The sequence below is a fragment of the Podarcis erhardii genome, assembly GCF_964252035.2.
Source record: "Podarcis erhardii genome assembly, chromosome: Z".
Classification (NCBI taxonomy): Eukaryota; Metazoa; Chordata; class Lepidosauria; order Squamata; family Lacertidae; genus Podarcis; species Podarcis erhardii.
The window spans coordinates 38,022,651-38,047,593 of NC_138504.1; the positions used below are offsets into that span (position 1 = coordinate 38,022,651).

Consider the following 24,943-nt stretch of genomic DNA (forward strand, 5'->3'; position numbering starts at 1 on the left):
CGAGCTGATGCCAGGAGGCGCCGCATCCAGCCTCCGCCTCTTCCCTGGCGCCCTCCAGAACTTGGTGCCATGGCTCCCCGTGCCACTAGCCTCTATGGCTAAGACGCCCCTCGGGTGTGTGTGCAATACTCAGACTACAGTGTTAAGTAACTGTAGCTTTAAAACTCCAGGGCACTTTGCAAAGGAATCTGCCAGACTGCAGATTCCGAAATGGGCCACTGACCTGCCCCTAGTCATAATCCTCTTGGGTTGGATTAAGTACTGTACTTTTCCATGTATAGGACTATGTTTTTTACTGAAAAATTATGTTTAAAAATAGTGGGTTGTCTTACAAATGGGTAGTGCCTAGCGGGGACGTGGGGTCTTAGTCCCCCCAAATAGGGGGCATCTTATACACGGGGCGGGGGGGGTGTTATACACAGAAAAGTACAGTAAGTGGGATTTAGAATCTGAGTAAAGGCAGATTCCTCCTCCAGCCCTACTTTTGAGACACAAGAATGTAATTTGGGAGCAGGGGGCACAGAAGGAGATAAGAAAACTGGGGTGGTGCCACTTTAGAGTTCTCCTAGCTAACTGCAAACTGCGAGGCCGTTTTTATATTACATATATTATATATATATGGAAGTCTGTTCTTAAACCGAAACTGTTCTTAAACTGAGGTGCTCTCTCCCTAATGAGGCCTCCTGCAGCTGGTGCCCTTCCACCGTTCGGCTTCCATTCTTAGACCGAGGTAAATTTCGCAAACCGGGACACTACTTCCGGTTTTGTGGAGTAGTTCGTAAACAGGACTGTTCTTAAACTGAGGTACCACTGTACAAACTAAAACACAGCCCTCCTTCAAAATTCACACTTTGCCAAATTTTGTAGTGCTGCACTTCAGCCAAGTAAGGTGTACAAAAATGAAAATGCTAGGCAAAGCATCCATAAAAATGCATATATGGGTGAAAATTGGTTCAAAAATGCATTGAATTAGAGAAAAGTGGCCTTGCCAAAAAAAAAAGTGGGGGGGACATTAGGCAACATCTCATTAAAAAATGTGTACAGTAAGAGAAATTCACACAAAAATGCTGACAAGTTTTCACAGGAGCTTTTTTTTTTTTTTGTAAGTTGCAAAAGGATGTGAAAATGTGGAGAACTGAATTTACGACTGGAACAAAGGAACTGAAATTGACATGTTCGCCCATCCTTCCATAGCACACCTGCTCACTGAAGCTTTCCTTGATTCGCTCATATTCCCACCAGTACTCTGCATTTGCTCCTCTCAGCCATACCAGGGCATCCAGGGCCTTATCCTCCCTCCCCTTGGAGACCAGAAAACGAGGTGAGTCAGGCATGAAAGACAGCAATACGATCATGAGTAGGACGGGCACCTGTCCAGCCACTGCCATCCAGCGCCAGGGAACAACGAGGCCTGCAGTGGGAAGAGGACAGAGCAAGAGGTGAGTGAAGGACTGTCTCCAACAAGCTGCAACAGTAATAAACAACCATACCCCTCTACTCCCCATGTTCAGGGCTGGTGTAGTCCACACTTGGGGAACATTTGGGCCTCCAGATGTTGCTGAATTACTGCTCCCATCATCCCTGGCTGTTGGCCATGCTGACTGGGGCTGATATAGTTCATGAGTATCTGGAGAGCCAAAGATTACCCATACCTGTTGTAGTCCAATATCAGCTGGAAGATACCATGGTGACTGCCCCAGCTTTGGGCACAACAGCTTAAATGTACAGTAATTCCAGTCCTTTTTGTCATCTTGGGAAGGCCTACAACATTACTGCTGGATCCCCTTTCTCTCTCCATTCCTTTACCAGCCAGGCTGTTTCAAAAACCTTACATGTTCTGAGTTAATTGGCAGGCGCCCTGAGCGACTGCATTATCTCTACCCAATCTGTTGTTTTGATCTCAGGTTTTGCAACCAAGAGCCTGACTGCGACATTATCGGCTCCCCAATCCTGTCCAGTGTGTTTGGTCTTCCGTGGGCACTTCCTGGCTCTTGCGTTACACAGTCCTTGCCTCTTGAATGTCAACCTGAACATTTACAGAAAAGGTTGCCTGGCCCCTGAAAGAGTAACCTGAAGAGCCAGTGTGGTGCAATGGTTGGAGAGTTGGACTACGACCTGGGAGGCCAGGGTTCAAATCTATCTGATTCCAACAGGAAGTAGCTTTCGTGACTCCAATCATAGGTTCATCTAGCTCAGTAATGCCTGCACTGGATGGCAACAGACCTCGAAAGGTTTCAGATGCGGGTCTCTCCCAGCCTTAACTGGAGAAGCTGGGGAATGAACATGGCACGCAAAGCAGATGCTCTGTTATGGTGCTATGGCCCTTTCCAGGAATATAAGAAACCACCTTATGTTGAGTCAGCCCATTGGTCCATCTAGCTCAGCGGTTCTCAACCTGTGGGTCCCCAGATGTTGTTGGACTACAACTCCCATCAACCCTGAGCTCTGGCCTTGCTAGCTAGGGGTGATGGGAGTTGTAGTTCAACAACATTTGGGGACCCACAGGTTGAGAAAGGCTGATCTAGCTCATTACTGTCTGTACTGACTGGCAGCAGTTCTCCAAGAGTTTCAGACAAGGAATAAGAGCCTGCTGGATCAGGCCAATGGCCCTTCTAGTCCAGCATACTGTTCTCACAGTTGCCAACCTGACGCCCCAATGGGTAGCCCACCAGCAGCACCCAAGATCCAGGGCACTCTCCTCTCCTCTGGAGTCTTTCACAGCCCTACCTGGAGCTGCTGGCTATTAAACCTAGGACATTTCTACATGCAAAGCAGAAGCTCTGCCACTGATCTGAAGCCCACGCCCCAGACATTGGCTAAGCTCTGACATTTCTGTATTTCTGCCATCATCATCATCATCATCATAATTTATTTATACCCCGCCCATCTGGCTGGGTTTCCCCAGCCACTCTGGGCGGCTTCCAACAAAGTATTAAAATACAGTGGTCTGTTAAACGTTAAAAGCTTCCCTAAACAGGGCTGCCTTCAGATGTCTTCTAAAAGTCTGGTAGTTGTTCTTCTCTTTGACATCTGGTGGGAGGGCGTTCCACAGGGCAGGTGCCACTACCGAGAAGGCCCTCTGCCTGGTTCCCTGTAACTTGGCTTCTCGCAGTGAGGGAACCACCAGAAGACCCTCGGAGCTGGACCTCAGTGTCAAAGGTCTGAGAAAGGGTTAAACGCAGAATGACTTCAAAAGATCAGATAAATAGCTTGTGAAATTTCCAGTGTTTCTCCAAACAAATAAACAAGGAGTCACTGGGTTGGAAACCCTGCAATTTGGGGAGGTCCTGAGCTGGTCTTACTTGTCCAACCAGAAGACTAGGCCCATGTATTGGAAGAGGGGATGCAAGACTCTGGCAGGGGGAGGATAAGGATACCTTAATCCTTCCAGAACAAACAAAGCATTCCAATCATCTCTGAAGCCCAGTTCTCCTGTCTGAAGACACCACTGATCTAAGGACCACCAGCCGCCCTACGTTTAAGCCAAATAGTCTGACGCTGATCCGTTCCTCCACAGTTCACATCCAATTACTTGCCTAAAGCATAGAGGAAAAGGGCACCCAAGACGGCCATGATCTGAGGGCAGGAGCCCAAAGCTCCCCGGACTCCAGGGTGAGAGATCTCAGAGATGTACACCTGGAGGGACAGAAAAGGAAGGTAAGTTGCCAGAATTTAATCAGCAGAACAGGGGTGTGTGTGTCCAAGTAGGCTTTGCACAGAGTAGACCCAGTGAAATTAATGGACCTAAGTTAATGGATGTAGCCACAATTAGGGATGGATGAATCTATCAGTTTCAGCTTCTCTCAGTTTCTTGTTTTAACAAGCATAACATCAGTCATCCATGTTTGTACATCAGCCTGTGATTTTTTTTTATAAATAACATGTCCTCGGAAAAAATTCATCAACATTTTTTGTGCAAATGTCTCCTACTATACGTGTTATTTCTGAGCAGTTTTGCACTTCTGTAGGTTATTTTCACTGATATATGCATTGATGCACTTTACCTTAGCACATACATTTTTTCAGACATTGCGTGGCTGGAAAACTGTAGTGCAAAATCCAGATGAGTGGGTATTTTGTAGAATGGTTGTGTTTTGGTTCAAATATTGTGTTGGGAATTGCATTTTTAAAAAGTTTACATTTGAATGAGAACTTAATTTCTCCCCTGTTCCTTGCCACATACTGTCGGATGCAATATGCCTCTGAATTCCAGTTGCTGGGATTCATAAGTGTAGAGAACTCTGTTGCACTCAGGGCCCTACAAAGGTAGGTTAGTATGAAAATCAAACAGCTCATGATTGTCAACACTGACTGGCAGTGACTTTCCAAGATTTTAGGCGGGGAAATTTTCCCAGCCCCATCTGGAGATGACAGGGACCTTCCACATAAAAAGTAGATGCTCTACCACTGAGCTACGACTGTTCCCCTAAAATGAAATTAAGCTTTCCAGTCCTTATGGTTCCGAATAATGGTCTGGTTTAAATGGAAAAACTTGGGAAGCTGCCTTCTACTGAGTCAGACGCTCTGCTCCACTATTGTTGACTCTGTTAGTGGCTCTCCAAGGTTTCAGACTGGGGATATTCCCAGCCCTACCTGAAGATGCCAGGGGTTAAATCTGGGGCCTTCTGTACGCAAGGCAGATGCTCTCCCATTGTACTATGGTTCTTCCCCTAATATTCCTGTGGTCTTTTCAGGAGACAGAAAGGGGGAACTACAACTCAGGACACCACTACGTCCAACTTCACTATTTTAAATATTGCTCAGCCAGTAAATGGAAGAGGAAGGAAGTGTGTGGCAGAGCCAATTATCACTTTACCATCCAGGCTCTTGGGCACATGCCCAAAAGTAGCTGCAGAGGCAAGAAAATCTCTATGACCCATCCAAGTTCCAGTGTGGGCTTGGCAATTCCTGGATGTTTTCTGGGAAGAGGGGCTGGTTATTACACCACTCTCAGAATGGTGGTTTTGGGAGGTGAACAGGAGTCTCCTAATGACTCTTGGCACCCTGAACAAACTACACTTCCCAGGATTCTTTGGGAGGGAGCCATGACTGTTTAAAGTGGCCTCAAAGTCCTTTCAACGTATGGTACTCAATTTGAGTTTGCTGGAATGAGATTGAACCTCAAGGAAAAGAACATTGTTGACTTACTGGGATGGAAGCTGAAGTCACTCCCCCAGCAAATCCTGTTAACAGCCTGCCCACCAGCAGCATCCAGGTCCCTTGGGCGCTGGTCATAAAGAGATATCCGATGACAGATGGGACAGCAGAGAACATGATGCTCATCTTGCGGCCCAGGTAGTCGTTGAAATACATGGTGCCCAAACCACCTGCTGCGACTCCAAGGGTGAACACAGACTGCCAGACACACAAAGAAACAGGGGCAATATGTTAGGAAAGCAAATATGATCATGATGGTGGCCTGAAACCATAGAAATAGGAGTGCAACTAGTAGGCTTTGAATTTAGCACCCTGAGAAATCTGGCCTGGGGGAAAAATAAATTTTCCATGATGAAGGAAAGACTTGAGGGAGCTGGGTATGTATAGCATGGAGAAGAGCATTCTGGGAGCTAATATAAGGTAGGGCTGCCATACACCTGGCAAACAGAATATGACGGTATTGGTTGTCTGAGATTTTGGGGGGGGGGGGGAAACCTCAACAACTTTTGTGTTTGAATTGCATCCGAAATATGGCAACCCTAATATAATGGCCAAAGTGCTGTCACATGGAAGATGGAGCCTCTTGTTTTCTGTTGCTCCAGAGGGCAGGATCTGAACCAATAAATTCAAATGATTAAAAAGAAGATTCCGACTAAACATAAGGAAGACATTTCTGACAGTAAGAGCTGTTTGAGAACAGTGGAATGGACTCTCTCAGAAGGTGATGGACTCTCCTTTATTGGAGATTTCTGAACAAATGCCAGGTGGCCATCAGTTGGGGATTCTTTAGCTACATTGCAGGGGGTTGGACTAGATGACCCTTGTGGTCCCTTCCAGTGGCAGAGCTTCATGCTCTGGCACCGGGGGCAGAGATCAGGCATGGGCGTGGCTGGCACGCGTCCTGGAGGCATGGCACACCGCCTGCGGGGTCGTGGTGTCCAGTGCGAGCAGAGGGGCAGCTGTGATGGTGCCCCACCAGGATCATGCTGCCGGGGCTGGTACGCTCCCCTTGCCCCCTCTTCCTCTGCCAGTGGTCCCTTCCAGCTCTCAGCGTGAATAGAGTGTCCTATATAGAACTATGAGTATTTTGCCCAGGAAGGAAGCATCACAAGCCAGTCTAGTTGGTTGTATAGTCTGTTCATTAAAGTTATGTTTGTCTTTGGAGTTGGTAATGACACCTGAACAATTACTCTCACTAGAATGAAGATTACAGGCTAGGGGGGCTGGGATAGGTTGTGGAAAATAGGCAGAGCTGACATGCCTCTTAAACCCACCCATCAACTATATTTAAGTATATTTGCATATTGTTAAAGCCTCAGTGTAGGCGATGTTAAGAGAAAAAAGGGAAACATGTGACATTATGGTTTAATCAACAAAAAACTCCCACATTGTCAGACAGGAAGGCCACTTTTAACACAGCCTCCTCTGCTAGAGCGACACACTGGAGCCAAAGCAGCAGCACCCAGTGAATGTATTTATCTCTCTGCCCTACTGGTTAAAATTAGCATCCGTTGACTAATCTGATGGATTTGCAGATCGCTCCCCAGATTAAAATTCTTAGGCCTAATCATATCTGCAAAATCCACTTGTTTAATTTTGCAGAATCCTAGAGTTGGGCCATCTTCTAATTCAGGTCCCTGGAAAATCTTCCCAGGCCACAACCCTCACAGCCCTGCTTTGCATACTCCTTGAGTGGTTGAAATGAGCTGGAAGAAGGCAAAATACCTCAAGGAATTGCTTCTTTCCATATGAAGCAACTTGGACCCTGAGATCATCTTCTGAGGCTCTTTTCTGTGTGCCTTCTCCATGAGAGATCCGGAAGATGGCAACACAAGAACAGGCCTTTTCGGCAGCGGCTCCCTATGTGTGGAATGCTCTCCCCAGGGAGGTTCATCTGGTGCCTTCATTATACACCTTTAGGCACCAGGCAAAAACATTCTTCTTTAACCCAAGCCTTTGGCTGACTGAAATCCACTGTCCTTTTAAAATGTGTTGGGGAGGAGGGGATTATTGGATTGTTTTTGTTTTTATTATTTATTCTCTGTTTTTACATTGTGGTTTTCTGTTGTAACTGCCCTGAGACCTGCAGGTATATATATTCATTCATTCATTCACCCCGCCCACTCTGGGAGGCTTGCAATACATATAAAACAACAGAAAAACATCAACCATTAAAAGGTTCCTTATACAGGTTGCCTTCAGATGTCTTCTAAAAGTCGTGTAGTTATTAATAATAGCATTTGCATTGTAGTTCCACCCACTTTTGCCTCTAGCCCCTCCCACAACTGCTATGCAGCCCTTGGAAATTTATCCAGGGGGGAATGTGGCCCTTGATTTATAATACTGTAATTATTATTATTATTATTATTATTATTATTATTATTATTATTTATACCCTGCACATCTGACTGGCCACTCTGGGCGGCTTCCAACAGAATATTAAAATACAATAGTCTATTAAACATTAGAATCATAGAATCATAGAATCATAGAGTTGGAAGAGACCACAAGGGCCATCGAGTCCAACCCCCTGCCAAGCAGGAAGCTTCCCTAAACAGGGCTGCCTTCAGATGTCTTCTAAAAGTCTGGTAGTTGTTTTTCTCTTTGACATCTGGTGGGAGGGCGTTCCACAGGGCAGGTGCCACTACCAAGAAGGCCCTCTGCCTGGTTCCCTGTAACTTGGCTTCCCGCAGTGAGGGAACCACCAGAAGGCCCTCGGCGCTGGACCTCAGTGTCCGGGTAGAACGATGGGGGTGGAGACGCTCCTTCAGGTTTACTGGACCGAGGCCATTTAGGGCTTTAAAGGTCAGCACCAACACTTTGAATTGTGCTTGGAAACGTACTGGGAGCCAGTGTAGGTTTTTGAAAAAAAGTTTCCCACCCCTATGCTAATCCAGCCACGAGGTCATAGAAGAAAACCTAAGAGCAAGAACATCTCCAGGGCTCATCAGGTTCCAGTTGAAGACTTCCAAAGCAGAGGAGTCTACTCCTCCTCTTGGTACGTAATTGGTTTGTTGCTAAACCTCTCTTACTGACAACGTTCCTAACGTTCCATCTAAACCTACCCTCCTGTACCTGAAGCCTATGAGATCCACTTCTGCCCTCTGGAGCAGCAGAGAACCGTTTTGTGCCCTTAGGGATTTGAAAAATGCAATCATGTCCTCTCAACAACCCTGCAAGCGAGGTAGAGTCAACTAATCCAAGATACAGCAACTTGCCCAGAAATAGAAGTCATATCCTTGCTTCAGCCTCAGCCCCTCACTCAGCTTGGGTTCTTCCATTGCAAAGGTTGAAGCAGATTCTGGGGGCCAACAATCTTTTGGTTGAGCCCAGGGCTGCTGGGTCTCCTAAGGCTCACATGATGGCATATAGACCAGGGGGTGGAGCCTAACAGGATGGGGTGGGGCTTGGTCAACATGGAATGGGTGCTAGCAGCAGGGCTGGTTCTATACATTTTGGCACTTGAGCCAAACCACAAAAAGGCACACACACCCCATCACTATAACCAGGGAAGGAGTGAGTGAAGATCTACATCAGGAACAAGGGGGATGGTGGGGGGGGGATAAGGACATTCTTTGGGAACAAGGATGGGAGGAGACTAGCAGGACTTCCTGTTTAGCAAAAGGCCGCTGTAGAATTGGCATGGGGGTGCTGCCAAGGAAGTGGCAGATCTGGCCTCCAAGAAGCATGCTGCAGCTGTTGCTTCTGCCACTGGGTAGAAGCGATAAATTTATTGGAGGGTAGATCTGTTTCCCCTCTGGGTCCTTCCACCCTTGTGAATCCTGCTTCATAGGTGGATCAGCCTGGCTAGCAGCAAAAGTTCCCAAGCAGAAACTAGACCACCCCATCAGTCTTAGATTTTAATATTTCCCATGGAGACCCAGAGAAAGAGGCTAAAACCCTGCAGCTTTGGGTCATATTTTGAGACCTGGCACCCCTTGGGAACACTGCAATCCAACCAATGGCATGCACCTCTTAGGTCTATTTCTCCCGCCTTTCCTGCTGGCTGGCCACTCTTACCCCAAACCAGGATGCCGTTGCCTCTGTTAGTCTTAAGTTGCGGACCAGAGATTTTTCCAAAGCAGGGATGACCGGGGAGGTGTAGACTAAAGCAAAACCAAAACTAAAGTTCCCAAGCACAGCAGCAAAGGTGGCAAGGAAGAGCCGATGGTTTTTAAGAGTCCTGGAAAGGAAGAGAGAAGAGAACAATTATGGAATGACCAATGTGGTCCATCACGGATGTTGATGGCAAGAGGGTTCCTGTATTTTTATGAGTTTGGTGGAACATAGGAAGAGCCCGGCTGGAATAGGTCAAAATTGGGTGGCCAAGGCAGCCATTGGCAGCATGCCCCTGCCAGGCTGTCAGGCTCCTAGCAACTTGCCCAGGGTTGCCAGGTACTGGTTCTATCATTGAGTGGAGCCTTCCTCTTTTGCAGCTTCATCTTATCGTCCTAAACTCCATGCACCTGCCCTCCATGCAGGCTGAATCCAACCCTCCAAGTCTCTCTGTATGGCCCCCTGAACTTTCTCCAGGCCTCGCACTGCTCCTAATCCACACCCTCTTTTAGTGCTTTTTCTTGGCTGAAATGTGTCCTTGAACTCTTATGTGTTAAGTATACTTGTTTAATTGACACTGAAATGGTGAATGCCTGTATGTATATTACTAAGGGTTGAACTGGAAATTTCCAAAACTAAAGAAGAGCAACAGGAGCTTTCTGCTCTCTAACAGGTTGATGATTAACTGTTGATGTCTTCTGGTTTGTCTCGTGACTGACATAGATCACATGAAAGAGATAGACTGATCTTTTATGCATATGTTAATCTGTGGGGGTCTCTGTTTTGTGTGAGTTGTTCTCAAGCAGCCAGTAACAAAGGATGTGATAATGAGGTCTCTCCTAAAGGGAAAACAGCTCCAGGCTGTAATGGAGGTTGTGGAGAGACAGACCCTTGGTTTCATATTTTATAAGAAGCCCAACCTGTGTTGGGACATGCACATGACTGTAAGGAATTGTTTTGGATGTATCATTAATGTTTTTGTACCTGTTTTGAAAGAAGATCTGGTTAGTAAAGCTTTGAACAATACTTATGGGTCTGGGCAGAGTTTTATTCCAAGAGGAGTTAGTTTTAATGCATCCAATTGCTTCAAGCTGCACAATATTAATATCTGCAATATTATCATGCTTCTTGCTTTACGTGTGTTACTTCACCCACTTTTCCCTCTGGCAAATCTGGCCATTGCTGGCATGTAACCCTTGCCAGAACTGAATGCCTTGCCTCAGGCTGAAAATGTTTTCTCCCACTCCTGGGTCACAGAAACACAAACAACACATTATCAAAGTACATGATATTTTGTACAGGAACCGTAAGCTAAACTGTCAGCTCCCTAGCCACCGCCACCAAGAATCCTGGGACCTGTAGTTTTTCCTCCACAGAGGCACAATTCCCAACACCCTTACAAACTACAGTACCCAGGATTCTTTGGGGGAGGGTGAGCCATGTGCTTTAAACATGCGTTAGATATGCTTTAAAAGTATGGTGTGGATCTGGTGTGGGATGAGGACTAGCACCTTAAGCCAAAAGTATTCCAGGAAAGTGGGATTTAAGGGGGAAGAGTTATAAGCAAGAAAGGTGTACCTCTAGGCATAAGAAGGGGGAAAGGGGAGATGAAATTAGCAGAGCTGTCTTAAGAGAGGCAGAAACTTTACCTGTAATATTCATTCTCCGCCTGCTGAGCATCTTTCTCCTTCAAGCTTTGATAATCTTCTCTAGGCTCCCTGCAGAGGAGCGGCTCTTTGATGCGGGGATCCAGGGTGGCTCAAAGTGTGCCTTTCCCTCTCAGAGAGAGATGGAGATGCAGCTGGGGGGCACAGAGCTGTTTGCCCAGTTGTTCCCACTCCCTCTGCACCAGGAGATGCTGTTTGCCTTCCAGCAAACCTTCCTTCCCCAAATGGGCAAGGAAAAAGCAGAAAAGGCAAAAATAATAGCAACTGTAGAAGAAACACCAAACGAAGTGTGCTATTGGGGAGGAAATCTCTGTTCTGGTTGGTCTAGCAGCAGACCAAAAAGAGGAAGTCAGGGAAGATGAGCAAACAGGGTGTAGAAATAAGATAACAGAGGAGATATCATGCTTGAGCTGATAGGCAAATCAGATGGGTGGGATACAAATAATAAAACCATTATTATTGTCATTATCCTTGTTATGTTAGAAGAGAATCTAGCTCCCTTGGGCTGTGTACATGCCATACATTTAAAACACACATCTCCAAAGGATCCTGGCAATTCCAGTTGACTCCTCACAGAGCAACTAATTCCCAGCAGCCATAACAATGGTGGGGGGATGTGATGCATGCTGTGTATGCAGTGTTTGTCTTCTCTATCCCCAATAGGTCTCTCCCCCAAGGTCAACTGGGGGAGGCTGCACCCTGCAGCTAAGCCCCTCCCACCATCTTCCCTCAGTTCCACCCAACCACCCTGTTCTACCCTAACCTATGGGCATTCCAGTATCTGTGGCAAAAATCTTATCACATGCTGGATCCCTGACAGGAATTTTCCCAAGTCCAAGACCCCTTAAAGATTCCCACCCAGATGCTGCCTAAACAATTTCGCCAAAGAAGAGCCCATGACCCTTCCCAAGGAAGGTCTATTCTACTATCAAGCAGCTCCTTCTGTTAGGAAGTCTCTCCTAAGGTTCATTGTGATTGAGCAAAGCTTGACATAGGTTTGAACCCAGTTTGTTCCACAAGCAATTTATGCCCATAATTTTAAGTGGGTCCACTCTGTGTAGGACTAGTATTGAATACAACCCAACGCTTTTTTAATAGTGGAAATGTAGGACCTATTCCATATCTGCTATTGGGTTGGCCCTACAGCACAACAGGCTTTCATTCAGTAGGTGGTGTATCTGTTTTTTACTAACCCACTGGTGGTCTCCCCCACTCAATTGCCACAAGGCCTTGAAGGAGGGTGAAAGCTGTCCACAGGATCAGCCCAGCCATTTGACTGCAGCATCTATATCTTCCTGGGATTGGGAGACCTGTGGCCCTCCAGATGTTGGTGGGATCCAGTTCCCGTCATCCCTGATCTTCAGCGATGCAGGCTGGGGCTAATGGGAACTGGAGTTCAACAGCTATACACAGGGAAACTGAGGTTCTCCATTCCTCACAGATACACCGCAGCCACGTGGGATCACACCACTTGAAAACAGCAAGCCATGTGTATGTGAGAGACTAAGAAGTCTCAGGGGCATTAGAACAGCCAACTTTTTCTTACAAGCTTTACTCTTGTGCTATCTTTTTAACTGGCCAAAAGCACTGGGTCTTCCTGAACCGCTGTGTGCTGGAAGTGGGGGAAACCACAGGCTGCGTTTCCCCCAGCTCTCCATGGAAATAGCTCAACCTGTTGAATTTTTGCTTGGTGTGCAGGTGTTGCAGGCGATTGACTTAAAACAGGGCATAGGGCACCCTTAAGGGTGGTTCATTCTGGGAATCTCCACTTTCAGTGGAAACAGCCAGCTTGCTTTTGATTTCCAAAAGAAGCAGCGCAAACATTATTGCATAGTTACTGGTTAGGACTTGCCAAACCTTTGCTAATTTGTGTGGCTTGCCTGGCTGCTTCACTACATATTTTTAGGCACCAGGCAAAAAGCTTTCTTTTTAGCCAGGCTGATTAACATTCCATGTTCTTTTAAATGTGTTGAATGGGGGTTGAATGGGGTTATTGGCTTGTTTGTTTGTTTTTTCGTTCTTGCTTTTATTATGTGAACTGCCCTGTGATCTTTGGATGAAGGGTGATATGGAAATTTAATAAATATCAATAATTATAATAGTTCAGCTACTGTGCTGTCTTTGAATCTTATCCACTGCACTTTGGGGGGGGGCCTTTAACACAACGGCATGGGAAACCTGTGGCCTTAGAGAGGTTGATGGACCTCAGTTCCCATCTCCCTCAGCCAGCATAACCTGTGACTAGGGCTGGGGGAGAAGTTAGCTTCTGCTCACATTTAAAGACGAATCTATCTGATTTGAACTTTCCAAAACCATGTGCAGATCGAAACGCAGCCTCCCTTCTCAGAATTTTGCAAGCCAGATCTCCAGTCATGTATTGTGTACAGAATTCTATATATTGGCTTGAAGTGTGCATAAAGATGTCTATATTAATGGGAACAAGATACAAAGATGTTGGGGAAATTCCTTTGCAAAAATGTGTGTATCAGGCAAAATTGCATAGCAAACTGTTTATATTAGGAATAATTTACATCAAAAGGCTGCTGAATTTCCAGGAGAACTTAAAAATAAATAAATCGCAAACCAATGTGGAAAGGGAGACTTAAAATGGAGGGAGGGATGAGAAACAAAAATTGATAGGTTTGCCCATCCATACCTGCTAGTAACAATTGGTGGAGGGAGGTTTTTGAGCATGTCCAGAGTGCATCTCTCAATCCACAGAGCAGCAGGAATTTGCCATTAGGATTGCTGGTTCCTCTTTTCTAAATGGCAGCATCATATATTGTATATGCAGGAGGCTTTGTTTAATTTTTTTGCACTGGAGCACAGTAGTGGGGGACACACACAGTGTATAATAGGTTGCATGTAGGGACTTAGCTGTAGTGTATTCGGTTGCATGTATCTTAGTAACAGAGTACATGTCTCACATTTGAAAAGGTGCTAGGTTAAATCCTCAGCATCTCCAGGTCGGGATAAGAGACATTCCTGCTCAAAACCCAGGAGAATCTCTGCTAATCAGTGTGGATCTAGATGGAACAATAGGCCTGAATTACTGTAAGGCAGCTTCTGATGTTGCTGGGATGAGATCAAGCCAGGTGTGACTTCTCTGCAGAACCTATACAAATGAATTACCGGTTACAGATAGGTAGCCGTGTTGGTCTGCCATGGTCAAAACAAAATAAAAAAATTCCTTCCAGTAGCACCTTAAAGACCAACTGAGTTAGTTCTAGGTATGAGCTTTCGTGTGCATGCACACTTCTTCAGATTCTTCAGGTATCTGAAGAAGTGTGCATGCACACGAAAGCTCATACCTAGAACTAACTCAGTTGGTCTTTAAGGTGCAAATGAATTACCGTAAGCCCTGGCTTGTATGCACTCATTATGTGTTACGCCCAAAACTAAGACATACTAGCTTTAGGACCTGGGGAAAACTGTGCCTTGGAGGGACGAGATCTTCTGTTGCATACCTGTGATAACATCTACCTGTATGCAGATGAGAGGTGTCTGCAGGGAAGTTGGTGGTGCCAAGTTGAAAGAGCAGTGGGCAACTTGAAATGCAACAAGGGAACCTTTTCGTGGGGGAGTGGAGTGTATCCCATTTGTATGTGGAAAAGGTGGTAAGTATTTGCTCCTTTTCAAGACTTGTTCTCCTTGGTTCTATAATAACTTTTTTGGGGAGAGGTGGTAGGGAACGAACCATTTTATGTTTCTTGCAAATCTAGAAAGTGCCAGGAATCTGAGAACTTTTGCCAACTTTTGCGCATACAGCAAAGCATGAAGTAAAGGTGAGTCTAAACATCTCAAGAATGAAGACAAGAGGCGATCCCAAATATTTTCAGTAAATAAAACCAGACATCATTTTTTGGGTGGTGGGCAGATAAGGTTATCAGGTTTTGCACAAGCACCTGTAGCTATGCTTTTAATAGGCATTGTCTGAGCTGCAGCCAGAGGAACATCAGAAGCTGCCTCAGTCCAAGCCAGATAATTGGTTTATCTAGCTTGCCTTGTCTACTCTGACCAGCAGAAGCTCTCCAGAGCCTCGCTGGGGGGGGGGGTGTCTCTCAACTCTACCTGGAGATGCCATTGGAGATTGAACCTGCCACCTTCCACATGCAAAGCAGATGCTCTACCACTGAGCTATGGCGCTTTCCAGGAACACAGGATACCTGCTTTAGCCCAAGTACTGATCGGCAGCAGCAATCCAGAATTTTAGGCAGAGGTGTCTCCCAGCCCTACCTGAGGTCCCGGGGACTGAACCTGGGGCTTCCTACATGCAAAATGGTGATGCTCTTCTACTAAGCTACAGCTCCTCCCAATAAGATGGCTGAATGAATATTGTTAAGAGTTTGGTCAGGGGAAGATCCCCGCCTAAACCCAAGAAATTAATTAATCCAGCTAATGTCTGGGATAGGAATGGGAAATGCAGGCTACAGAACTGTGTCAGAAAAGGAATCCATGGGCCAGCTTATGCAAACCAGTCTGGCCTGGCTGGTTGAATGCAAACCATTATGAAACAGTGGCCAGGTACTATACATCAAAGAAGGTTCTCAGGTCTGTGCAAAACAGGAGTGACGGGGGGGGGGTGGGGCGCTGAGGTGACAGGGAAAAGTATAATTTCACAGGAGGCTTGGGGTTTTGGCAAGAGGTGTGCCAGGAAGGAAAGCAAAGACTAGTTCTCCATGAGCTGATGGGAAGGCCAGAATTTTATGTGGAGGGTGTGGGTGTGTGTAGAGGTCAGAACCACTTAGGCACTGGCTGGAGGAGGCTGCACCAGGAGACCACGAGCCATGACTGGCTGCTGTTTTGGACCCAAGTTTGCTGAAGATATGAGAGGGACAATGAGAGACACACCTGGGGTATAACGTTCAGCAACCCCTCCGTGGCAGATATCCAGGTGTAAATATGTGTTAATAAGCCATATTTATTAAAGATACTAGCCTCTGCTGTGCCTCAATCTTCCCAACGGAGACACAACCTGGGTAAACACTTGGAGCCCCAGGAATCTCTTACAGCTCATGGGTATTGGAGTGGCATGTAGCACTGGTGTTAGATGTGGGATCTGTGTTTGCCCGAGAGCAAAAGTGAATGGTAGTGTACATGCAGCTGAAGAACTATTGCCTTTAAAATGATTGAATATACACTAGTGGAAACTCAGCAGAGAGCTCTTCATTTTTCTCCCTCTTTAAAACTTTGCCTTTAGCCTACTTTGTCCCACCTCACTGGAGTGGCCAATGTTTATTGATCACTTTGTAGACAAAATGGCACCATTCTCTGAGATCATCCTATAAAAACTGCCAGGCCTTTTTTTTTTATGGCTCATAACAGATCATAAGAGTTTATTAGCATTTCAGTGCTAACATTCCCTTTATTGCCAAAGTTCAGAGTCAAGTGCCGATCCTTATATAGCCACATGGCAACACCCAGACACAAGAAAGCAGAAGTTGTATCCCCAAACAAGTTCGGAGGAACCCCATTGTTTGCAGAAATACAAAAATATGGGGGGGGGGCAGAAATGCTAAATTGAGGGAGCTCCCTGCCCCCCAATACTTCCCAGTTAGGACTGAGTGTACTCACTGATCAGCCTCCTTGGAGGGTTAGTAGAGGCTGGTCCATTGGACATGTAGAGCACTGCCTCCACCAATCTCACCATGCCCTCAGCCAGCCCCCAACCTATCTGCCTTCTTACTTGCTGTCAGTCTATGCCAGGGGAAGAGGGAAGTTTTTAAACTCACAAGTGTATATATAAAGGCCTAACAGCCTATAATTTCATGCTTTACTTTGCTGCATGTGCTGTGATTTTTAAATCTCTGCTGGGGTTCTGTCACCAAAGAGTACAATTTATTTTTGCTCCTGTGGGAGGAGAAGGTAAAGGTAAAGGGACCCCTGACCATTAGGTCCAGTCGTGACCGACTCTGGGTTTGCGGCGCTCATCTCGCTTTACTGGCTGAGGGAGCCAGTGTACAGCTTCCGGGTCATGTGGCCAGCATGACTAAGCCGCTTCTGGCGAACCAGAGCAGCGCACGGAAACGCCGTTTACCTTCCCACCGGGACGGTACCTATTTATCTACTTGCACTTTGACGTGCTTTCGAACTGCTAGGTTGGCAGGAGCAGGGACCGAGCAATGGGAGCTCATCCCATCGCGGGGATTCGAACCGCTGACCTTCTGACCGGCAAGCCCTAGGCTCTGTGGGTTAACCCACAGCGCCACCCAGAGAAAGGAGGAGAAAGGTGGAGCCAAATTACTCCCCCACTTTCCCATGTCTCTCTCTCTCTCATTACCAGCATCTCCAGGTAAAGATTGGGAGAAACCCTTGCCTAAAACCCTGGAGAGCCATTGCCAGTCAGAGTAGACAAGACTGGACTATATGCATCAGCCGTCTGACTTGGGATTAGGCAGTTACCTAAATTTCAGTCTCGGCAGCCTACTTTGTGTATTTGACAAACTGGGCTCTTGTCTATGAAAATGTTTGCCACAGAGAATGTGTTGGTCTCTTAAGGGGTCTCAGGGGTCTTGGCTGTTTTTGCTACAAGAGGCTAATTTAACTGGGCCACTCTCCTCTTTTCCTTCTCTCCATACTCAGTAGGTGCCAGATGTAAGAGAGATGTACCTATAGATGAAGATTTGTGGGAAACGACCCTCTATCCAGAGAATGGCTCAAGACCTGTCTGCACTCCAAGCTGAAAGTAAGTCGCTGGTGTAGGTAGGGCAACTTCTTGGCATTGTCTTTTGCATGTGATGTGCAATAAACCTTTGGAACTCACAACCACAAGGTGTTGCGATGTCCGCTACCAAATAAGGCTTTTAGGTAGAGGCAAATAGCTCTGTCTAATGATAAACCTGCATGCTTGGACATAGGCACTTGCAACATAATTTATTTTACTTATTTATCCAGGGAGGTCAAGGTGGCATACACACTTCTCCTCCTGTTGCTTTTATTCTCACAACAACCCTCTGTGGTAGGTAAGGCTAAGAGTGTGTGACTGGGCCCAAGGTGACCCAGCGGGCTTCATGACTGAGTGAAGAAATGAACTCTGGTCTCCCATGTCCTAGTTTAGCATTCTAACCACTACATCACACTGGCTCTCAAAGAAGGGGTAGAATTTTAAGGGGACCAAAACTGGAGACAAGGGCAGCCACTGGGGTGATTATTAATGCTTCTCTGTATTAAAATCAATCCATCAATCCAGACCCCACAAATAAAAAGTTAGCACAGCAGGCAGAGAAGTTCCAGCTATGTTGCATTTGGACCTGCAGGGAACATTCCAAAATGTGACCCTCTTCCTTCAGAGTGAAATGGTACAGCCATACTATTTCAGGTCTCTACCACCTTGTTCAGTGCTATGCTTACGTGTGTGGGTGTGGGTGTGGGTGTGGGTGTGGGTGGGTGGGTGGGTGTTGTTTTTAAGACCCTGCTTATGAGCTTTCCTTTCCTTCTCTGTTTAGAAGATCAAGACATGCAAGGGATGTGGAAAGATGTTGATGATGAGGAGACCTATTTGTTTGACTGTAGAAACTTCCCTGAAGAACCGTGTTGTGAACCCTGGAAGCGTGCAGAGATGGAGGCCAGAGAAAGATCATCTCCTTCTGCCTCTACCGAAACCCCTGCACCAGACCTGCAAGACTCTGATTTCCTCCCTTCTGTTTCCCTTGCTGCCTTTTTGGCCCTCGTGTTTGTCTTTGTTTCTATGATCCTGCTCCATCATGGTAACAGCCACTTATCCTTGGATGACTACAGGGCTGCAAGCCCCACCAAGAATCAATTGCCCAAAAGCCGGCTTGGACTCCTTCGCCTTCTCTTCCCAAACCAGCCAGAAACTACGTGGCAGATTCTGCAGCAATACATATGTGGCCAGCTGGGAGGGACAAATCCTGACAAACCTTGGGTCCTGGTCACCGCTGGGCTGGGTGATGCAAGAAGCACACTTCTGTGCCTCACCAAAGCAACTCTCTCCCTCCTGACGGAGGAGAGTGCCGTGAAACTTCGATATCTCGAGCAAAGTAGTGTCTGGCTTCCCTGGAGGGGCATCCTGGAAAATGGGACATGTGATATCTCTGCTGCAGAGATTTATGTGGGGCAAAGTCTTGTACCTTACGGCATAATGGTGTCCACACGGAGCTCTGTGGATGGAAAACGGTTGGCCACCAAGATCAACCTTGCTGTTCTGCTGAATGGTATCAAACGAGCACGGGAAGAGTTCCTCCTCCAAGTCTTCACTCCCAGACTGGTGTCTGACATTTTGAATACTGTTCTCTTTGCTGATAGGGCAGTGGATAAATTGGTGGCTTCTAATGGGAGCTTCCTTGTCCTCCTGGTAAGGTCTGAACAGTATTTGGAAAGTGGTTTTGTTTGCTGAGGAGCAGGTGTCTGGAACGCCAACACTCTCAGAAGAGGACACCTTCCTGTCGATGTCTAGTGTGGCTGCAGAGTAACAAGAGAGTCTGTATAGCATGCATTAAAAAACAGAAGCCACTGTTCCTTGGGTTTTGAAGATTATATGGGTTAAGAAACTTTCAACCTGAATTGTAACATCAGGAGCACTACCCTGGTTCCAGTCAGCTGTATTCCTGGAAATAAACACACCCAGTATTGTCTACACTGACTGGCAGCAGTCCAGATTTTAGGCTGGGTTCTCTCCCAGTCCTATGTGGAGATGTTGCAGGAGACGGATCCTGGCATCTTCTGCATACAAAACAGATACTCTGCCACTGAGCTGCAGCCAGCAAGCCTGGAGGATTAAATGCATCCTGTTTGTGCGAATCACTGGCTGGCCACTCACACACCTATGGAAAGCCCAGAAGCAGGACCTGAGTGCAACAGCACTCTTCAATTTCTAATTCTCAACAACTAGTATTCATAGCCATACTGCCTCTGACAGTGCAGTGTGTTATAAAGCACATTGGGTTGGAAGGGAGAAGAGGTTCTTTTTTTGGCAACTGAAACAATGCACAGAGGTAATAAGACCAAGGACTACAGTTACCCAGCTGCACCACTAAACTGATAGTCTGAGGTATACTGCCTCTGAAACTGGAAGTTCCATTACAGTATATTATGGCCAATGAATAAAGGATGGTACCTCTGGAATTTGGGAAGGGAGGGAAGGATTTTAGTGGCTTGCCAATTGGCTTTGCCCATCCCAATGAGGGTGATTGGTTGTGGGGCGGGCTTGCTCCATGTTGAGACACCAGAGCGGAGGGGAAAGGGGAGGGGGGCAGGATGTGTGTTAGCCTGGCTTCCAAATGAGAAGCATAATGATGGGAGTTTTGTGTGTGATGAGAGCATGAAGGCAGTTCACAAACACATATCCAGAGTAATCAGAGGATATTTAGTATTTTGCCAGTCTCTTCAAGCAGCACTGGGCAATGTGCTTCCAACACTTCTTGTAAATCTTGCTTAGCCAGCTAATTTTTATGACCCCCACAACATGACCTTTCTGAAGATAAATTTGAGGAGCAGTATGCTTTTACTTGGGATACGGGTGGCGCTGTGGGTTAAACCACAGAGCCTAGGGCTTGCCAATCAGAAGGTTGGCAGTTCAAATCCCCGCGATGGGGTGAGCTCCTGTTGTTCGGTCCCAGCTCCTGCCAAACCTAGCAGTTTGAAAGCACATCAAAGTGCAAGTATAGTGGTACCTCGGGTTACATACGCTTCAGGTTACATATGCGTCAGGTTACACACTCCATTAGCCCAGAAATAGTGCTTCAGGTTAAAAACTTTGCTTCAGGATAAGAACAGAAATTGGGCTCCGGCGGCGCGGCAGCAGCAGGAGGCCCCATTAGCTAAAGTGGGAGCAGCAGGAGGCCCCATTAGCTAAAGCTAAGAACAGACCTCTGGATGAATTAAGTACTTAACCCGAGGTACCACTGTAGATAAATAGGTACCGCTCCAGCGGGAAGGTAAACAGCGTTTTCGAGAGCTGCTCTGGTTCACCAGAAGCGGCTTAGTCATGTTGGCCACACGAGCTGGAAGCTATACGCGACTGGACCTAATGGTCAGGAGTCCCTTTACCTTTTATGCTTTTACTTAGCAGTCGTTCAACTATAAATTAGCCCCTTACATATAGGAGATGCTGGATCAGGCCGCCATTAGGCTTCTTGGCAAGCCATGCCCCTTCACCATTTTATATTGCTTTGATTGATTCATTGTATTTTATTGTGTGTTTTCTTTCATATTAATATTCTCTTCATTGCTGGGGGGGGGGGGGCTCTGCACACACAAAAGTAAAGAAACCATAATATCACTTACAAATGCAGGAGATTTTTATTATTATTGTGGGATCACCTTATCTCATACGTGCCCACTTGGGCCCTGTTACTGGTTCCACAGAATACTTGTTCCACACTTGCAAAAAGTCAAACTTTTACTGTGGCAGCACATAAACTTTGGAACTCCTTGCCAATTGAAATCAAGTGGGAAACCTTTGTGGTATTCTTTTCGGTGCCTGCTAAAAACATTTTTCTGTTGGAAAGCTGATATGGGCATGTCAATGTTAACATGTTTTAATCTCTTGACTATTAGTTTCAATTATCTTTAAATGCTTTTGTTTTTAACTTTTTAAAAAATGGGGGGGGGGGAGTATTGTTTAGAGGTTTTAGCACAATCAAGCAGTATATTAATGATGTTAAATAATACATTTATATCTGTTTCCACCATCAATGGACATGGTCCATTGCAATGTATAAGGGGGAAAGTTTTTGCCCTCCCACCAGGGTTTCGAAGCTACAATTCAGTACTAGAAGGAGAGAGTGGAAGGTGTTAAGGAGAGAAAAAATGTCCTACTGCTTTTGAGAATTGTGCTGGGATTTTAAGGCAAATGCTGCTGTGCCTCTTGGAGCGTGCCTTATTGTTTTCCCGTGCTCCTAAACCAAGGTACCTAAAATAAATGGCAGCAGTGCTGAGAAATTGGTCAGCTTGGGGCTTCCAGGAGGCTTTCCCTGCCGGCCTTCCACCAGTTCTCTCACCTTGGCTGCCAGGCCCTGGTAGTAAACAACAGCTGCTTACCAACCTGACAGAGGAGAACGCCAAGCTCTGCCTAAGGGACAAAGTCCCCTGAGAATGGGAGGAGGAGAGCGAGCACCTTTGGTTTAGCAGCACCAGCAAAGGAAGCATCTTCCTGCCTAGGCTCTCTTTCTCTTCATTTTGGACCAGTTCAGATCCCGCTGCAAACCCACACTTGCTCGCCAATCTTAAGAAAGAATAAGGAAGCAGAAGGAGAATGCATCAGACTTCTGGCAGGTGTGAAAAGCAACATTGTTCCTGGATGGAATTGAGTTAGGATGAGGCCACACTGTCCACATCTCCTGCTTTTCAAGGCAAGGTAGGTTTTGGGTATTGTTTTTTTTTGCAGGGGTGGGTGGGTGTAGGACACAGGCAGCTGCCTTTATGCTATAGAGTCAGAGCATTGATCCTTCGACTGGCAGTGGCTCTACCACTACAGCACAAGCCTCTATGTGCTTCCTCTGATAAGGCTATCAATGGCTACTAGCCATGACACCTATGCTCTGTACGCAAGGTTTCCCATGTATTTCTGGTTGGCTAGATTGCCATTGGCCTGATCCAGCAGGCTGTTCTGATGTGGATGTTTATCTTCCCATCCTTGCCTTATCAATTGCTTTGCAAGAGAAGGGCTCGCTTCCACTCTTAAACTTCATACTGCAAACTCCCTTGGGTGGAGGACCTCTCTCTTTGCATTTGCTGATGCTGTAAAAACCAGATGTTGGGGACCTTTGTCCCCCCACCCCCACCAATGCTGAAGAACTACAACTCCCATCAGCCTCAGCAAGCACGGCCCTATGGCAAGCCAATCGTTGCATCTTGTGGGCCAAAGGTTCCACTGCATTGATGCTGCTGTATGATTACTGTCACTGAGCTTCCACCTGCCCTTGTTTTTTTAGTCTCCTAGGTAGCAAAGAAGGCTGTGTTGCTGACGGGTCTCCCCATGGCTGAGAAGGAGGTCCAGGGGCTGGAGGCCGAATGCCCCATCTGCTGGAACCCTTACGACAACACTTTCCGCACCCCCAAGGTCCTTCAGTGCCAACATTCCTTCTGCATTGAGTGCCTGGCTCATCTCAGCTTGGTGTCCCTGGCCCAGAACCGCTTGCAGTGCCCACTCTGCCGCCACCCTACTGTCCTCCCCTCTGACCAGCCCGTCACTGAGCTGCCCACCAACGAGGCCATCCTGCGCCTGCTGCGCCTGGAGCCCAACCACATCATCCTGGAGGGCCGGCAGCTGTGCTTGAAGGAGCAGCGCAAGAGCAGGTACTTCCTCCGCCAGCCCAGGGTCTACACCTTGGACCTGGGCCCAGTGACAGATCCCAGCATTGGCAGCTACCGTGAGCAAAGCCGCCCGGCCAGCACTACCACTGCCGCCACAACCCTGCCCAACCACCACCGCTCCCCAATGTGGGCGTGTGCCTGCAACCCCCAGCTCCGGATTTTCACCTACCTGATGGCTGTCATCTTAAGTGTGATTTTACTACTCATCTTCTCTATCTTTTGGACCAGGCAGTTCTTTTGGGGGTGGGGGTGACAGGGACCAGCAGCCTCCTCAGGCGGAAGATGCTGGGAGCAGGGTAGAGGTGGTTGGCAAGCAGCAGCAAAGTGTTGGGAGGACTAGCTTGTGCGTGCTACACAACCTGCCTTGAGTTCTCTAAGTCAGCTCAAGTGTGCTGGAAGACATTGCCCAGAGTTATGATTTAAGACTCAAAGCTCTGTCAGATTCTGCCTATCGAACAAGAGAGAGGCTGCCAATTGTCCTTCACCCCAGACAGCAAAATGGTTTGGACAGCCACTGGGTCCCAGGATTTGACCTTGAGGGTTACTTGTGAACTTTAAAATATGGATGGGGATGAGGACATGGCAGGGCAGTGGGAGCATTTCAACGAACAATCTCACTGCTTCCTAAGTTGGCTAAAGTGGGTAAGAGGGTGAAAATGGATAATGGGAACATAGCAGGTGTGGAGAGGAGAGCTTTTCTCATTCCAGGTGTTGCTGAACTACAATTCCCATCATCTCTGGTCATGATGGGAGCTGTAACACAACCACGTCTGGAGGGCCCAAGCTTCCCCATACTTGGAGTAAAGGGACATAGGGACATTAGTCAGGCCATTGGTCCATCTAGCTCCATACTGTCTACACTGAGTGGCAGCTCTCCAGGGTTTCAGGCAGTGGTCTCTCTTATTGCTACCTGGAGATTCTGGGGGCTGAACCTGGAAGACTCTACCACTGAGCTATGCCGACACTCCAAACTGGACTCTTCCCCTGTGCCAAATGCCTCTGCTGCAGCCAATGAAGAGTTCCCAACATCCAGAGAACACTGACTGCACTGCTGAATGTGGAACCACCAAGGCTGCAGATCTTAACTGTTCTCTGTCCAGAGTTGGAGATGGTCCGCTGTGTACTCAAGTCATGCAGGTATGAAAATGAAGGCAGATGCTCAACGTTTTTTTACTCCTGGCGTATGCACTAATGGTTAGAGGGCCAAACGGCAGTGACATTAAAAGTTTTGTATCTACGCTGCAGTGTTTTGTTTCAAATTGCATCAGCTTGTAAGAGTGGGGGTTGATAATAGGATCAAAGCAATCTTTTGGATCTTGCAAGGAGGTAGGTTTAGCAAGGACAGGGTGGATTGGGAAAGGGACACACAAAATGAACATTAGTGGGGTGGCTGCAGAGCCTTTCCCTACAAGGAAATGACAATTCAGGGGTGGAAGATCTTTTCCCCCAACCTAATTACCTCATTCCGTCCTGGGCAACCTTCTGAGCGCCACATGCCGGTGGTAGGTGGGGTGAGGCAAAAGTGAGTGGGGCAGCTAATGTAAATGTTACCTCTGTGCAGCAGGCCAGTTTCCATATACACACATGCCCTTCCATCTCCTCCATCTAGGCAAGCAAGAAGTATTATCAGAGTGAAAGGACATATTCCTGCCAGGCAAAAACTCTCAGGGAGGATGTGAAACATGGTTTGCAGGGGGTTGTGGCCGGGGGAGAGTCCTGAGGGCCAGGCAGGGAAGCCTGAAGGGCCACATCTGGCTTAGGGGGCCTGTGGTTTCACCATTCCCAGG

At 47.0% G+C, this 24,943-nt stretch overlaps 3 protein-coding genes across 7 annotated transcripts in view; 2 read left to right on the top strand and 1 right to left on the bottom strand.

Annotated features, from left to right (window-relative positions):
• Nucleotides 1-11,159, bottom strand: part of SLC2A6 (solute carrier family 2 member 6) — a 16,714-nt gene extending 5,555 nt beyond the window's left edge. Inside the window, exons 1-5 of the mRNA XM_081848465.1 lie at nt 10,863-11,159; nt 9,178-9,340; nt 5,149-5,355; nt 3,537-3,636; nt 1,200-1,411 (exon numbers count right to left, since the gene is read on the bottom strand). Coding sequence (XP_081704591.1) covers nt 1,200-1,411; nt 3,537-3,636; nt 5,149-5,313 — 477 coding nt within the window. The 5' untranslated portion in view covers nt 5,314-5,355; nt 9,178-9,340; nt 10,863-11,159. The remainder of the gene's footprint in view (nt 1-1,199; nt 1,412-3,536; nt 3,637-5,148; nt 5,356-9,177; nt 9,341-10,862) is intronic.
• The window catches only part of LOC309334238 (uncharacterized protein), a 27,187-nt gene extending 7,470 nt beyond the window's left edge, over nt 1-19,717 (top strand). Inside the window, exons 1-3 of one of the 5 annotated variants that reach the window (XM_081848471.1) lie at nt 14,332-14,497; nt 17,463-17,565; nt 18,329-19,717. In XM_081848471.1, the coding sequence (XP_081704597.1) occupies nt 17,496-17,565; nt 18,329-19,236 (978 nt within the window). In that variant the 5' untranslated portion in view covers nt 14,332-14,497; nt 17,463-17,495 and the 3' untranslated portion in view covers nt 19,237-19,717. Of the gene's footprint in view, nt 1-14,331; nt 14,498-17,131; nt 17,173-17,462; nt 17,566-18,325 lie in introns of those variants that run through there. The other 4 variants (XM_081848468.1, XM_081848469.1, XM_081848472.1 and 1 more) reach the window with 4 other exon arrangements.
• Nucleotides 19,718-20,871: 1,154 nt separating this feature from the next.
• On the top strand, nt 20,872-24,613 carry RNF183 (ring finger protein 183). The gene is made up of 2 exons (XM_081848476.1): nt 20,872-22,197; nt 22,775-24,613. The coding sequence occupies exon 2, from the start codon at nt 22,819-22,821 to the stop codon at nt 23,407-23,409; it is 591 nt and encodes a 196-aa protein (XP_081704602.1). The 5' UTR covers nt 20,872-22,197; nt 22,775-22,818; the 3' UTR covers nt 23,410-24,613.
• The last annotated feature ends 330 nt before the right edge of the window (nt 24,614-24,943 follow it).